Below are 18,372 nucleotides of genomic sequence, written 5' to 3' on the forward strand. Positions count from 1 at the left end.
CGGTATTTGTTGTTGTCTGGGAAAGACGTTGATCAGTGATAAGATGTGGAGTGATGGGTTGTAGGGCACAAAATATAAATATTGACCAAGGCCTTAGGCCTTGATCAATTTTCTTTTTTTTTGCTCCATAAAAATCATATTGGTCCCATCACAGTGCCATAATTGCTTAATGGCCTAGTAGTCATCTGCAAAATATTAATGTGTAAAAAAAAAAGTGATTCTTTGTGCCAGACTGATGCAATTTTATGTTTTTCATGTTCTGTCAAGTAACATGTAATAGAGATGGATATTTTAAACATTTATTTTATTATTTTCTTTCTTTCTTTTTAGGACAAGTATACACGACAATCCCTTCTATGATATGTTAGCTGCAAGAAGGAATAAAGCAACAGGCACATCTGGTAACAGTGGTTGAAGACTGAAGAATTACACAATATCGTTTTTAAAGCATAGTCTATGAAAATAGGAAACATTTGAGTCGTACACAATATTTAGATACTGTGTGTTGAAGGTATAGGCTAACTGATAAAACACAACACTGAATCATGTGTTTGTTTATCATACAATGATGATATGGTTTGCAGTATCTTATCTTGAAGCTTTTAACACATAAACCTGAGACCTAATTCACTAAACTCTCAAAACTTTGCGATCTCCCAGTACAGTGCAAAAGGACTTGCAATAATGGTGTGATGCTGCTTAAGAAAGCCTAAGAGAGATTTGTGAATTAGGCCTCTTGTGTGCTTTTTAGGAATGAGTGTACTTGAGTGGGACCTTTTTCTGTTTTTATAAGAGATTATTTTGTATTACAATAATATTCAGACAATATTTTCTGTCTATCTGGTCGCAGAAAGAAATACTGTGCTTCCAGAATATATACTATGACCGTCCAGTTGGCAACACATTTATGATTGTCAGGCTCCATGCTTGTAAATCTGTCATAATCTGAACTCTTAGTAAACCTTTCGCTATCAGGCATGTAGTTATTAAACGTGGGCTTTAAGCTGGGGAGATGGGTACAAATAGTCAGTAAAAAATGCTAAGATGATGAGCTTACTGTGGAAAAAGGTAGGTGTGGATGGAGTTTGTGTGTGTGTGTGAGACATTAGTTCGTTAGTGTTACACAGAACAATGAAGTTTACTAATCCGTAGCCTAGACTACAGATATACAAGTATTGATCCTAATAATTTGAATGTGTATTTTGTATTCCAACTTCTGATGTTGAGGTTATTTTTTTATGAAATGTTTATGTATATATAACATTCATAATTATCAACACTTTCACAAGAGTACAGTCTATATGCTGGAGGGTGGGTTGGGAGAGGGTTAGTATCGGTGTGCATTTTTAAGACAGACAAAATATTTCATTAGAAATATTCCTTATGAAATGAACATTTTTAAAGTGTGGTTTTTATGAGAGGTGAGGGAAGGAGCACGGTTTGTAAGCTCTTGTAACTGCTGATACTTGTAAACGGTTCCCAAGATGTAGACATAGCTTGAGGAGATGCAGTAGTGTTGCCATCTTAGTCGTCTGTGTGTTGTTTTTATTGGCAGAATGTGACAAGTGTGATATAGTGACTGGCTAGTTTAACATACGAGGGGTAAAAAAAAACCCTGTTCTTGACCTAACTAGGAAGGGACCATGTGCATTCATGACATGATAATGCCAGACTGATGGTTAACCACTTGGTATATAGCCAGCGAAGTAGGCATCTCACAAGAAAGAATTCAGGACATCCCCAGATCTAGCACCAACTAGCATCCATTTACTAACTGAAAAACAAAGTTAGCTGGATGTTGAGGGTTTTTTTAACCTACAGGAAGAATTCTTCTCGGAGGGAGTCAGATACTGCAGGATCATTGATAGAAGTGTGTGGACCTCTAAAAAGAATATGTTGATAATAGCATTCCCATAGAGTACGTCTGTCCTGGACCTCTAAAGGGACTATGTTGATAATAGCATTCCCATAGAGTGTGTCCGTCCTGGACCTCTAAAGGGACTATGTTGATAATAGCATTCCCATAGAGTGTGTCCGTCCTGGACCTCTAAAGGGACTATGTTGATAATAGCATTCCCATAGAGTACGTCCGTCCTGGACCTCTAAAGGGACTATGTTGATAATAGCATTCCCATAGAGTACATCCGTCCTGGACCTCTAAAGGGAATATGTTGGTAATAACAGATAGGCTTCCCATAGAGTACGTCCGTCCTGGACCTTCAAAGGGACTATGTTGGTAATAACAGATAGGCATTCCCATAGAGTAGGTCCATCCTGGACTGCTAAAGGGACTATGTTGGTAATAACAGATGGGCATTCCAATAGAGTAAGCACTTGTAAGACTTACCTCAGATGTACAACATACATAATGTGAGGTGTAGTCTGACGTAAGTGTTATGAGTGCTTTGTGTTATAAAACGTTTTAGACTCTTAAATGTTTTATATACATAAGCACAGGCCCAGGTTAGGCTGAGAACTGTTTGATCAGCCCTCATATGAGCTTCAGACCACGACAGGCGGTTTTTTGCAATTCCATCTGTTGTACCAGTTTATCAAACCACCTTGGAGCTCCTTTCTTGCTTGTTTTGCTTTGAAACTAGAACCCTTCATGTCTAGTTTGTTTTATATATTTTTTCAAAATATTTTGGGCTCCCCTATGGTGGGGCTCTGTACCGTGGTTTATTTGATATATACATGATCTGGCCCCATACTTTTTTTAAAGTCTAGACTGAAAATCTCTAATAATGTCTTGAGACTTTAATGCATATAATGCATACAAATTGCAAGCGATGTCATTAAAGATTTGATTTTAGATTCTAAAAGTTCTACAAGCATGGGCCTTGTATTTCCATAGCATATTTTGTGTATAGCTTAACTGGTTATTCTAACAGGCCTGTATGAACCTGGACAAGGCAGGGAGGCACCCCCCACCCCCCAACACACACACACACACACACACTTGAAGACGAAAATGTAAAAAATGTTTGTCCTACTCTATAAGGGTAAATAACTGGATTGTGCACACACACACCCCACCATTTCAATTATTGGTTCCTACAGGCCTGTCTAATGTTTGTGATTGTGTTCAGAGAGTGTATAATATGTAGTTTAATAAATAGCTTACATGGTGCTTAATAGAAATCTTGACACATTTATGTCTGATGTTCATGTCTGTGAGCATATGATATGAACAGCCAATGATTGTTAACTTCTCCGCTACCTCACGACTTGTGTATCACAAGGGGGAGTATGAGAAATGAAATAATATGTATGTCAGTTTACTTCAATGGCGATACTGACAATTTTATCCAAAGCTAGGGGTCCTGGGGCTAATATCTTTTACAAACGGTTTTATTTAAGAGAAAGTGAGAGAGGGACAGGACTGAGATATACTAAGTTCCCAGAGTCCTCTGCTTGATGATTGATATTAGATGCACCCAGCTGTTACCTTTCATGGTTAAGCTGATTTAAAAAAAAAAAAATTTAAGCTGCTGACCAGGCCTAGTTTAAACTATTTTTGTTTTGGCTACCATATTGCCACTTTTTTTCACCTTTTTTTCACCGTTAACTTACATTTATCGATTTTGGTAAATCCATATTTCTAGTTCGACTTGATTTTTGTAGTACTTCAAAATTAATCTTATGAGAAACAAGAAACATACTTATGGTGAAAACTAGGGTCAGTAGGTTTAACCCACGGTAGTGTATTTATGCTTCAGTATTAGGATGCAGTGAAATCCTGTTAGGGGGTTCCAGCTTTGATCACATGGTAGGGGTGGGAGGCAATTTTTTTTATATATATAAGTTCACAACTCTCAAAATAAAATTGTAATAAAATCCTGTAATCAAGTATGCACAAACAAAATTTCAGCATACAAGGAAAAAAATAATTCCTATATGATTACCCCCATCCCCCACCCCCCACACACACTCCTACCCTTTTGATCAGTTCTGGAACACCCCTTTGGCTGAAATGCTAATTCAACTTTCTGAATTGTTGATTAGTCCAGAAATAACGCATGTCTTGTGGTGCTCATTTGTACACATCTTCTGTGGGATCAGTCAATAATAATTTCCTCAGGCGTTCCATTCATGAGTTAATGGCACACACTTATTCCAAAAGCAATAATTAATACAGTGTATGTTTGTGTATGTAAATAATGAAATGAAGCTGATGTGTTAATTCAGTGTCATTGTGAATAATTGAATAAAAAAAAAATCGACCAATCAAAAATAGCCATTCATATATTTGCCATAGCTATGGACAGCACAGCTGCCACATCATATAATATTACCCAAGTGTTACTTATTTTTGATTGGTCCTTTATTGGTTGCTATGGATTCAAATCCTATTTCTACCAGGGTTGGTATGGAGCATATTAATGGTGGGGAAAAAAATCAATACATTTTACTGTATAGTTAATAATTTCTAAAATCAATAGAGAAAAATATAACACTGTATTATAATTATATTATTATTATTATTATTATTATTATTTACCTCTTCAATAGTTATGTCATTCATTATAGTTTCTTTATTTACTGTTGTTAAAATTAATGAAAAAATTACACCTATTCACATTTCTGAAACTGCATGCTTATATTTCAGCAAGTATTGAAAAAAAAAATACATATTAATCAGACTGAATTATTATACATTTATGTCTCCAAAAGTGGGGATTTTTTTGATTTTTTGATTATTTTTTTGATTTTTGAATAAATACTTAGAAATAAAAAAAATAAATAAAAAGTACCGTAACATATTTATGTTTGTTATTATTTATATTCAAGAATCTGGGTAAAAATTCTAAATAATACTCCATACAGCTACCTATATTTTCAAAATGTTACATTATTAAAACTGTTTATATCTAATCTAATGACCAAATTTGATCATTTAATGTTGGGAAATACTTGCTTTATTTATTAATCACTAGCATTGCAAATGATTTTGTTTTTGTTTTAATTTTCCTCTACCTCTGATGTCTCACAAGAAAATCATTCTAAAAACCTATCTTGATTCCAACCTTCTTTAAAATAATTTATACTAGTACACACGGATTCATACATTAATATGATATAGGTATTCTTTTCGTATTTATATGTGTTTTGTATGAGTGTTTTATATTAATGTATGTGTTAAATGTGTAATGAACATGTATATTTTTCTTTCTTTTTTAAATGACTTTTTATTACAATTTATTTCCAAGATTTTGATAGCTTCTGCCCAAATGTTTGGGGGGTGGGGGGATGTGATGAGATGAGAGAGAGAGAAAAAAGAAGAATGTTTGTTAGCTTGTCCCTATTTGGGAAATTCATACAATGTATTTATATATACCGAACAAACTAGTTTTTTGCTTTTTGTATACTTAGGTGTGTTATAGGGTGGGTGTTTTTTTTCTTTTTTTGAGTGGCTTTCCAGTATTTTTAGTGATATAATATTTTTTTTAATTGGCGTGTACATTGACTGTTTCTCACACCTCCATTGAATATTGGCTCAAATTTTATCAATGCATCTTTTCTTTTTAACCTGTGAGTAACTAAAACCATGAGATTTATTAGTAGTATTTGTTTTAATGATAAACTATTCAAAGCAACATCATTACTTGTATTGTAAATAAGTCACCTTTATTTAGTTCACATTCACTGTATTATAATATCAATGTTATTTGCACTACTCATTGTAAATATGATCTCCTTGGCCATACTTTATGCAACTTGTTCATTAATACATGGAATTTATAATTTTTCACCGATTCTTGTTTCCCCCATCTGAATCTGAATTTGTTTTAATTTGGCCAAAGTAATATGGTCTTCTCCACTTGTAAAACGGAAAAAGCACCTTTTGGGAGAGGGAACCAACCACCCTTCTCTTCTGTTCAGAAGGTTAAGTGCTCATGAATAATTCAACTGATGCCATCGGTTTTCTTTTCAACTTAACTGACCTCAAACAGTGGCATATTACCCTATGTTAGTAATCTAGTCCGAACAGTCCAACATCCTGATGCGCTCAGGGGAAAGAAGAAAGCTTCAATCATTTGACTAGAACAGGAAGCAGAGGACTCGTTGGAAGATTTGAATCTATCCCATTGGCTGTTGGGATGTTCGGACCAGCCTACTAACATAAAGAAATATGCCATTGTATGAGGTCAGGTCAAGTATACTTAAAAGAGAAAATTATCCAAACTTTCTCCATTCTGTCGTATTATATTCATCTAATGTCAGGTGCAAAAACCAGTCCAGTGAGAAAAAGCAATTGCTTACCTTCCTGAGCATGCCTCCAGATACACAAGTGAACACTAAATGTAAAGACCATTCTTAAAGTTATGTCTATAGTCCTTCTCATCTTCCAATATCAATGTTTTTTGCAAATATTTTCAGTTTGTTTTTATGAAGAAAAGTAAAACTGTTCTCAGATATAAATAATTTGTTGTACATACTATAGTAAGAAAACGACTTTCCCAGGCAGGAAGGACTATGGCCGAACCTTTGAAGCAGTCTCTTAAAAGCGTTCTCCCCAGATCCATGGAAAAACTCTCAATGCCATCTGCTACCGATATTTATCATTATGTTCTTATGCACCATGTTTATTTTGTCATGTTTTTATTGTGTAATATTTATGAATATTAAATACCTTTTATCATAATATTTATGAATAATAGATACTTGTATCATTCTGATTATATACTCAAGCTTACGGAACATATAGGATCAGTACTGTGCAAAATTTGAAAGTAAACAAACATCTTTACCATTGCATAACCATTAAAACAGCCAGGTTTTCACCCTCAAAAGATTATGGGTAAAAGACGTACATCTTTGACTGATATCACACATTTAAACTGTTGGTGATTCTCTAAATATTTCCCAATAAACTTATTTTTGTTTCTGCTAGTAAATAAAATATTAGGTCGTAATGTTTTTTATGGGCATGTAGCTCAAAGTATAATACTTTCATTTCAAAACAAAAATTACTCAATTTTGGCAGGAAGCAATTATTAGTCAGCCTTGATAGTTCCCCATTAATAAATTATGGTAAATATGTAAATAATCTAGTTTTACCATCAAGTGCCAGCTAGTTGTGTGTTTGCACTTTGGATTAAACATTCAAATTATTTTTTCTGTATTTTTTTAATATATATATTTTTTAGTCGTCATTTAACATGTCAAGTTAAAAAAAGATTTATCATTGTTACGGGAGTGAGGGGAGGAGGGGTATATTGGGTTTCAAGTGATAACTTAGTCTACTGAATTAAGATATTTTAAATTGAATGGCAATAAAATATTTTTTAATTTAGGATAATACTAATCTGTAGATTGATACTGAGTTTACTTTATATAATATCTGATTATGGGGCTCTCAGAATGTACAGAGGGTTTTTTTAAAATTGTAATGTCAAAACAAATTCTTCATAAACTTCAAATCTCCACTTGAAATGTAGAACCACACAGGTGGGATCTAATACAGATGCAGACCAGCTGACACCACTTCATAGAATTGTGAGTGCACTACTTTACTTTAATCCCCATTACTTCTCTATCCCACCACATCTATGTGGTATACAAGACGAACAGTGGGCTGGCCCCAGTCTGTAGCTTAGTAGAATTATATATTTATTTATGATTTCATATATCCTCTTGGTGACCAAAACTAATAAAACATGTTTTTTTGAAGATATTTAATACATTGTATAGAGGTTGGCATACTGGTAATATTGGAAAGAATTATTAACCGTCATAATATCTCTAAAATGTAAATATTGGATGACATTTCAGATTGTTCAATTCTAGTCTCATTGCTTATTTCAAGAAAGGGGGGGTTTTTTTAGTGGAAAAAAAATTAATTGTAAAAACCCTTTTTGTTTTTATTAGTATTAAATATGGTTGTACACGTATATTTTTTTTATATATACTATTGTACAAATGTTAGACCATGTGAGAAAAAAAAAAGTGTAATCTGATGGGTAAAATTGAAAATAAATATATCCACTGGAATAAACAGCTGAAAATGTTTCTGGTGTTGGTGTTGTTTTATTTTTTACTAAGATTAGATAATTGTTTAACCATATACTTTGTCCCATTAGTTTTGTGTCCTTCCTCGTCCCTGCCCCCCCCCCCCCCTTCCCCATTTTTTAGAAGGAAGAAATGTTTTATTTAGCATGGCAGAGTAGCTGTCATGCACAGATATTTCATAAACATTTTATTAGTGGCACCATCAGCATCTATTACAATGCTTACACATTTGAATAGAGTAAGTTTGAAGAAAAAAAATTCAGTTCATACAAATAGAGTATGAATTAAAAAAAAAAAAAAATTATGCAGAGTTGTGTTAGCTGATCAAATCTGAGATCATGACTTCTCAAAAAGACTGTCCCACAATGTGGGAAATACAAAAACAGGGTTTGCACACATCCTGGAAATATGCTCAAACTATATTTTCACTCTGGAAAAATGAATTAACCTCTTGAAAAATCCTTGAATTTTAAATGTTTTTGTTTATACATTTAGTAATTTGGAAAATATATATAAGTAATAGCATTTGACATCTGGTTGGATAGAAGTCTAGACCCATGTGTGACAAATATTTTATGTTTGAGACATAACCCTAGAATAAACCATGTGCTAGGGTGTCGTTATATCAAATATCAGGGTAGGCCTACGTTTTGAAATCGTTATTTGGCTAGATTTTAAATAATGATGCAACAGCCGAGCTTCATTGAGCCAAATAACCACAATATCAAAACCTAGTAACCTGATATTTCAGAGCTGTCAACCTGCGGCAATTCTTAGGCGTGAGAAAAATTAGAAGCCAGGGACTGAAGGCTCTTGGTCAGGTCCAGGTCCCAAGCCCCGATCAAGGGATCCATGGGGCTAATCACCCTGGGCAAAACAGGCTTTTTGTTTGTTTGTTGAAGCTCAAAATGGAGATATCTAAAAATCGAGCGAGTGCAGGTTTTTGTAATTATTACGCTTAAAGGGACATTCCTGAGTTTGCTGCAATTTTTAAGATGTTATCGACTAATAAAACGTTTCTACGATTAAACTTACATATTAAATATATTTTCTTGTTTACAATTTTAGTGGCTGTATATTAAACATGTTTCCGATTGTTCTAATATTTGTACTAGGTTAATTTTCATTTTATTTCTTAAAAAATATTTTTTCTTACCTACGAAATTATTTGAAGACAAAATCCAGTTTGGGCTTCTTACAAGTATTAAGACGATCGGAAACGCACTGAATATACAGACACTTATATTGTAAACAAGAAAAAATATATTTAATATGTAAGATTAATTGCAGAAATATTTTATTAGTCGGAAACATCTTACAATGCAGCGAACTCATTAATGTCCCTTTACAATGTTAAACCATATAAGTCTGTCATCGGTAGTGATTGTTGGTACAGAACTTAGGGCAGGCTTCATATGCTTATTACTACTAGTAGGTAACTATTATAAGAGACCCTGCACATAATTCCATTCAGCTCCAAAATACAAATCACTATTATAAAATAGTTTTATTTTTAAAATGAGTTTAGTATTTTTAAAACTATTTCACTCTAAAAAGCATGAGATTGTAGTAGCGTTGCATGAAAGCGTGATCTTTCTTACAAATGTGCGAGACTCACGCCAAATGCGCGACACTTAACAGGTATATTTATTTTATCATGCAACCCTTTTCAAGTTATATATTTGTAATATGTTTCAGTCAAAAGCAGTATAAAGTATTATTATATAACATTTACATAGGCCCTACAGTGAATCTTTTTTTTTTTTTTTTTTTTACAAACAATAGCACCTGGGGCAGGTTTTAATTCTACATTATTATATAACATTTAGTTAAATATCTTAAAATATCAGAGAAATAAAAGTGTTTATAAGTCATTCAGTGACGATAACACATTTTAGAGTGAAATTTTCACTATTTCACTCTAAAATGTTATCGTCACTGTAGAAAGCCTGAACTATTTTGCTGCTGCCATTTTAAAAATAAAGGTAAATTGCCAAAAGTTATATAATAAAAAGAAAATTAAAAGAAAATTTCATGTTTTTTGTCAGATATGATTTATATCTCATCTCGTGAAATTTGCAATCATATCTCACGAGTCACTTCACTCAATGAGATATAAATCCATGGGCGTACATAGGATTTTGAAAAGGGGGGTTCCAAAATAGATTGCAGAGATATTGGGCATATATAAGAATTGTTTCTCATTTTTTAGGAATTTATCGATGTATAAAAGTCACAAATGTAGTATAAAATCGCGTAGCGCTAGCGAAGCGGTTTTATACCATTTGTGACTTTTATACATCGATAAATTCCTAAAAAATGAGAAACAATTCTTATAATATAAACAGTACAAGAAGTGTACCTTAAATAATTTCTTTCGTTCTTACCGTCAACCATGTTGTGTAAATAAGCGTAGGAATACATGTATGCATACTATTGGATGTTTTTTTTTTTTTTTTTTTTTTTTTTTTTTTGGGGGGGTGTTTAACAGAATAAAAACAAATAAAAAATATATTGTAGGTTTTTTTTATTTATAACATGAATATCTCATCCAGTTTCCCTTATTTTTTTAAAGGGACAGACCCTAGTTTCAACTCGTGAAAATAAAAACTAAGTTTAGTTAATCTACAAACCTGTAACACATTTGGATAAAGTTACAATTGAGTGAAACATGAGTCTGTGACTTTGAAATGGTGAAATATCCTCTAAAAATAGACTTAAAACTCGACTCCGTAATTATTACTTGTCAGACGCACGTGCGTTGCTAAAAATACGAGAAATGCATTTTGTGATATTAAAAACACCAGGATGACCAAAAACACTTCGAATGTACGGAAATTGATCATCTAAACCATAAACTCTAATTAAAGTTTGATTTCAGTTATTGAAAACGGCTGTAATAGTCAAAAATATGCCTTGGTGTTTAAAAACTAGGGTATGTCCCTTTAATCGAGAAAATAGGTCACTTCCTTGTTCTAATTTTAAAATGATCACCGAACTGGGTCATTGGCCTTCTCGTCCATCCAGCTAAAAATAGTTCCAATCGATCTTGTTCTTCCGTGATGACGTATATTTATGGAAGGATAACGCTTTTTTTTTTTAGTGACGTCAGCCAATCAGAATACAGTAAATCGGAAAGTTTGTAATTATATTTCTATGTTGAGTTTTGAAAAGGGGGGTTCCAAAATAGATTGCAGAGATATGGGGCATATATTTCTATGTTGAGTAAATATAATAATGTCAGATATCAATGTCAGATATATTAAATTATTAAAAAAAGCGATTTCAGGGGGGGTTCGGTCGAACCCATCGACCCCCCCCCACCACCACCACCACCACCACCACCCCTAATGTACGCTCATGAAATCATATTTGATTCTCTATTTATTGCGTATAAACTACTACCGGAAGTCGGATAATAGCAGGTACCCAAACGCATCTTGGGAATTGCCAACCAAAAAAGTTATGTGTTTCCAAATTTTAAATAAAATACTTCGATTATATTTTAAAGTCTCTTGTATAACAACATTACAATTTTTATACCCTTTTTTGTGAAAATAAACGCAGGCTTATATGTGATGTGAATATCTACATTGCTGGGTGCTAGTGACGTGACGTCAGACGCTGTTCTTTGCAGGACGTTACTTGTTTTTTTTTCTTTCAAAATGTTTAATTCAAAACGCTGGTTAGCTAGTTCCGATAGGAGCAAATAATGAAGAATTGAAAAATAAGAGGTAATTTGATTTTATGGAAAGTGTGAATGCTATCGGCTTTTTTTTTTTACAATAAAGGGACCAAATCATGATTCAGTATGTTGTGTATCGCCAACGTCCCTAACTGCGTTATGCTTCCAACTCCGTTCAGTTTGGTTAGTCGTGCACGGTTCGCGCAATCAACATCCGATTTGTTGTCGTCTGACTGTTGTTCGTTTGTGAGATTTTTCTTCATGGTTCTACTCTAGAACATTTTCATCAACAATAAAGTTCAGACAAGAAGGACAAACTAAATACAAAACTTACAAACCCCTAGTTCACCAAGGTAAACCCCTAAAATTTGACATTTATTAATGTTTACAACTAACAGTCCGAGTTTACCAAATAAACATCACAATAATAACAGACTACTTGATAACTAACAAACCCCTTTACTAAAGTCTCCTACAACTTAAATACTCTCCTACCTTTAATTACTGTTAGATTTTCTCCACTTTTTGTCCAAACATAAAGTGTGGGAAAAATATTACAGTGACACGGATTCCACATACGAGACTGTAACGATGTCACCAATATCAACTACGCTGAGATTTTTTCACCATCTTTCCTTTTTTTTTCTTTTCTTTTTTGTGTTATACTCTTCTTACTGTGCATAGTTAAGAAAAAAGTTTTTTCCATGACATGGTTGTGCCCTTAAAAATGGAAAATGATGAACTGCACATGCCCAGTATAATACATTTTGCAAATGCATGCACCTGAACCCAGTTAGAAACGTTGCACTCTTTCCTATTTATTGGAGTGTGCTTCACTTTTGTTTACTAGAATGTATTAAATGTTTTACATCCACATTATTGATTTTTTACGTTAACTGATTTTAATCTATTTTGTTTCACATATCATTGTTGAAAATGTAGAATAGTATCTCCGTAAATATTTTATTTGTGTTTTTGTCGTTAGGTGAACGCAGTTTGGGAAGTCAGTGGTAACCATACCCAGCGCTCAATTTTCACGGTCGTCCGGTCGTCTGTGACGACCTAATATTCAGTCGGGCAACTTAATTCTATGATACTAGTTGCCCGTCAGACGACTGACTTTTGTTTAAACACCAAAAGGAGTTGTGTCGCATAATAATGTGCAGTTTCCTTGCCCACAATCGCTTTTAAACTGTCGTTATCTAAAGTAGAGGGGATGATTTTCCACGATCACGAAAAACACGGACGGAATTGCAGAATTTAGTAACTGAAACGGAATTCGCGATTTAAAAAAAAAAAAAACCCTTCAAAAGTTGTATTTCTGGTTCAAGCACCATTATAAATCTTTTTGGTAGTTTTAAGATTCAATATTAATAATATACGCATATAGTGTTTTTGTATGCCAACTTTTGTATGCCTAAACACTACCAGAACCGTTCATTCTCGGAAGTTACGCTGTAAGCTTATAGGTTCCATTAGACCAAATCAATTCCTATTGCCAATAATGTTAACGTTTACTAATAAAACTGATATAAGCAGCGTTTCAACACACCCAGGAAGTACAGCAATAGAAAGTGTGGCACCTCACATCTAATCTAGCTGCAAGAAAATGGGGGGTCACGTATCATTTAAGAGATTTAATTTATGTTTTTAATAGCAACCGTCATTTTTGCTGAAAATTGCAGTTCCATTTTTGGGGGTACCCCGCATTAGTTTCAACCTCTGGTATATACTGCATAACAACTGTATAACAAATAAAAGTGTATTTATTTATTGTCAATGGATAATAGTATTTGCACAAATAATCAATGTCACATATTACTACCAATCACACCCACAGCTGCTTTTACTCCGTAAATATTTGACGGTGCACGTCGAACTTTGACACGGTACTCTCTTCTTTGGTACTATGCAACCTGTAACAAAGCATGTTGACTGTTTACCCGTGTCACTTTACACAGTAAAATTTAATTTGAACTATAAAAATAAACATGAACTAATACAGTTTTAGAATGTTGATTATATAACAAGATTTCTAGTATGTTCAATTTCAATATTGGAAAACATAATTTCATAAACCTTTGGGCATATTCGTTAATCTGTCTGTACGGACGCAATTCACATTTATAGTCGCTCCCACAGGGAACACCTTTTTTCATGCTATGGAATTTACTACACATTATTTATTTCTGAACCGATCGTTTTCTAAATTGCACACAAAAATAGCATTTTATTTTTCTTCTCACTTGTTTATTCTAGTAGCACATGTAGCACGTGCTACGACCCCACATTTCAGGGGGTCCCACGGTGAGTAATTGTGTACATTTATTTTCCCCAGGTAATTTTTCCCCTCTTCCCGAAGGAGTTGAAAAATATATATCTTGGGAATTGGGCCCCGCTGTTATTTGTGCTATTGGCCCCGCGAATCCTTAAACTGGTTCTGAATACATAATTCTAAACAATTGTTGTTTTTTTTTGTGGGTTTTTTAAAGGCCTTCATTTAAAAGTTATAAAACAATGTTGAAACTGTAAACGATCGACAGAACAGTGCTTAGTGTCGGTTCACTACCGCTGGCCTATATCCAGCTTGACCCGATCACGTTTGAATATGTAATTTGTGCACACGGCACGCTAGTTAGGTTACAGAGAAACATACATATGTAATCGTGTAATCGAGTGGGTACTAGTAATTCTTACTTGTGCACTTTTTTTTTTTTGGTTCACGTTTTGTAATCATACTGGACCAAATAAAATTTTATCATGTATTTATTTATTTATATATTTTTGGCAACTAATGTAAGATTACAAACAATGCATTACCAAGTTCTTGTTAATATTTTCATGAAAATAGCGGGGTTTGTCAAATGTGTGTTTTGTTTATGAATCTTAACCATAATCCATTAAATGAAATGAAACTGAAAGCCACACAATCAACAATTATGTATTGTTTGAATTTAAGGGAGAATGGATCTCTTTATTATTATTAAATACAAACAATAATTAACAGTAATTAAGTTTGTAACTTTGTTTTAACTGTGGCTTATGTACGGACGAAGGTCGAAACTTTGTCTAAAACCAAGTGGTGCGGTTTATACACCAATGCGTGTAATAGGCCAGAAAATATGGTACATCACTTTTTTAGTCTTTATTAGTGGCAAGTAAACATTACTTAACTTCTTCTTTTTTTAAGTCTGTGTCAACAAAAATGTTTACAGGTATTTAAAAAATAGCAATAGCCAACAAGCTCAGAGCTGGAACAATAAAACACAAATGGATATAGTTTATAATAATAAAACATGACACTAATTAACACACAAAAAGGAAAAAAAAAAACACAGAATTTGCAAAAATCTGAAATGAAAAATCATCCCCTCTACTAAAGCATCAGTCGAAATCACGTGGGTTTGTTTGCCACTCGGAACTCCTCGGCCGATTCTGTGAGACATAAGGAAAAATCGAAATCAGCTGAAGTATACCGAATAGTAAACATTCCAGTGCATCCAACATTGACCCCTGAAAATTAAAAATTATAACTATCAGGACATTCCTCATGCTGAAAATATTTCTGAATTGTGTTGAATGTTAATTTTGAACTTCCATAAACAATTAACTTCACAGTGAAACATAACACTGAATATAGAATCCTACTAATAAAATACTACTATGGGTGTTTTACATTCAGTAAGGATTCTCTGTAGTGTCCGTAACCAAACAATTCATATAGAAACTTTGTTGAAAAATGTAATTTGCCCACAACTAAGTGATTAAAAGTCAATAAGATATAGATTTTATATGAATATTATATATTTTTGCAAATTACCTCTTAATTACATATTTGTTTTAGAGTTTAATGTAAAGTTCAAAAACTTTTAACTTAAGGAATCTTTCCTAAAATTTACTTTTACTAAATAAGTCATATATATAGTAAACACTGAAACAGTATACAAGTAGCAATCTTGTAAATTTGTTGCTGATGAAATGGAAACCATTAATAATCATCTCAAACATTTTAAGACAATATTTTTCAAATATGGGAAATAAACATGTTTATTAAAAGTGTATTTGTTGCAGGCAAATGGATTAAATTGATCACCATTCGGTTTATAACTCCAAACTTTAAATAGCTATTAATCGATACCATTCCTAAATTTCTATGAAGCTTGACCAATGAAACTGGAGTTACATCTGTACGTGGTGTGCCATTTTGCCAAACACAAGTCACAAGAAATAGTAGTTGAGAAAACATTGTTCTGCAAACGTTAATAGGTTCTTTTATTAGTAGAAACACCAAGGGTACGGTAACAAGTTATTTTTCATTGTATTCAGCTGCATTGTGTTGTTTCCGTAGTGTCAGTACCTATTGTCTTAATTCCTTTGTCTCTAGGTGAGCGAGACAATGGTGATTAACGTATGTAATTGTTGGTCACTCTTTTGTAAACAGATTAGAAGATTTTGCTAATAGGCTTTCACCAGAATGGTTTAACCTGATACTATCTGAGCGCGAGTTCTGCGTGTATTATTGCGGACAGAGTGGAGGCACTTTGTCTTCCATTATTCCTTAAATAGATGGGGCAATGCAACAAATACAACCGGGAATCGTGGTACTGATGGCTGGAGGCAACAACATAGATAGGGATGTCATTGACCAATAGCGAGTGGGTGGAGCCATGTTTTCTCTGGCGAGTTATGCAAACATAACAAAGTGCTTGTAGTCGCAGTGACTCGGCTAGCGTTCCATTTTAAGATAAGGTAAAAAATCGCTAGTGTACAGGAGTACAACGATGGTGTTGTAAAATAAATAAATAAAATAAAATAAATAAATAAATGACTTTGAATGTGAGTCCTGCATACATATATTATATGACTATATATTATATGATTTGAACTATACGGCCTTAGAAGAGGACAAGCAATTAGTTGTTTTATTTAATTATATGACATTGGTCGGAGTTATTCATATGTACTGACTTTGAATTTGAATCATACATATCTGTCGACTGAATTTGAGTCACATTTGAACTATATATGGTATATAGCTATAGTTTTTTAAGGTGAGTCATATAAATACAGACTTTGAATTTGAGTCACGTTTGAACTATACGGCCTTAGAAGAGGCCAAACAATTAGTGGTTTATACATTATATGACATTGGTCTGAGTTATTCATACATGTGTATGTACTGACTTTGCATTTGAGTCATACATATTTGCCGACTTTGAATTTGGAGTCACATTTGGACTATATATGGTATATAACTATAGTTTATGACTTTGAAGGTGAGACATATAAATACGGACTTTGAATTTGAACTATAAGGCCTTAGAAGAGGCCAAGCAATGTGAGTCACACAGATGTTGTCTTTGAATTTGAGTCACATTTGAACTATGTGCCTTCGAAGGGATCACGTGATTGGTTGTTTTTATAACTTACATGAGTTGGAAGTTGAGTCAGACATGTACATCGACTTTGAAGTTGAGTCGCATTTAGACTTTATGGCCTTAGAACGAAATCAAGCAGTCAGTTGTTTGATATTTCGTATGACTTTGAATGTGAGTCACACAGATGTTGTCTTTGAATTTGAGTCACATTTGAACTACTGTAAACCGTGAAAAACATGCGTGCGTATAAATTTTGCGTCGTTCGTGTCCAACCTTATGTCGCGAGATTAATACGCACACACTGTTTTCCAGTTTGAAGTGTGCTTAAAGTAATTTGTTTTGTTTTGAAATATTATTGAGAATAAAATTCACAAAAAGATTCACTCAATAGGCACAGCCTATACACAAGCTCTCCTTGATGGCGACTAATCGTTAATTGTTTTGTGTAACTTCAATCGATGGTGACTAATCGTTTATTGTTTTATCTACCAAAGGGTGTTAACAGTTAACAACTGAAGCTGTGAGTTGTGATTCTAATACAGGTAAGGTGGGTAAGGCCTAATCCCCACTATAGACTCTGTACCAGGCACAATTGCTTGATGTAGGATAACAGAATATTAATTTACAGACAGTAACTTTAACAATTACAGTGAGCTGTCTTTATCTACTCTTTTTTTTGGAGCTGTCAACAGTCCTTCGCGAAATTTACACGTCGCGAACATGCGCTAAGGTATACATTCGCGAAAAAAACACGTCACAATATTAATACGGTTTACAGTATGTGCCTTCGAAGGGATTATGTGGTTGGTTGTTTTGGTAACTTACATGAGTTGGAAGTTGAGTCAGACATGTACATCGACTTTGAAGTTGAGTCGCATTTAGACTTTATGGCCTTGGAGCGAAATCAAGCAGTCAGTTGTTTGATATTTCGTATGACTTTGAATGTGAGTCATGCACAGATATAGCTTTTAAAAAAGAAAAAAAGGGTCATGTAGTTGGTGGGTTTTAAAAAAAAAAATATATCTGTACGACTAAACCGGAGTCTTAATCATATATGCACGTTGACTTTGAAATGGAGTCAAATGTGGGGATATAGCTTTAGAAGGGTCATATACTGGGGTTTTTATATATTATATGCTTTGGGATGTGACTAGTATTTAGTTGCAGATGCCTATGCGTAAAGCTACAACTACTAAGGTGTGTAGTAAGAGGAAAGTAATGGGGCCTCAAAGAATTAAGCAACAGGGAAACCAGTTGTACGGCACCAAAGAAGAGGCAGTATACCTGCAGCACTAG

General features: G+C 33.7%; 1 protein-coding gene across 1 annotated transcript in view; it reads left to right on the forward strand.

Moving 5' to 3' along the window:
- LOC121379032 (cytohesin-1-like) overlaps positions 1–8,013 on the forward strand; it is a 62,005-nt gene extending 53,992 nt beyond the window's left edge. Inside the window, exon 13 of the mRNA XM_041507475.1 lies at positions 331–8,013. Coding sequence (XP_041363409.1) covers positions 331–415 — 85 coding nt within the window. The 3' untranslated portion in view covers positions 416–8,013. The remainder of the gene's footprint in view (positions 1–330) is intronic.
- The last annotated feature ends 10,359 nt before the right edge of the window (positions 8,014–18,372 follow it).

This window comes from Gigantopelta aegis, chromosome 8, assembly GCF_016097555.1.
Source record: "Gigantopelta aegis isolate Gae_Host chromosome 8, Gae_host_genome, whole genome shotgun sequence".
NCBI lineage: Eukaryota > Metazoa > Mollusca > Gastropoda > Neomphalida > Peltospiridae > Gigantopelta > Gigantopelta aegis.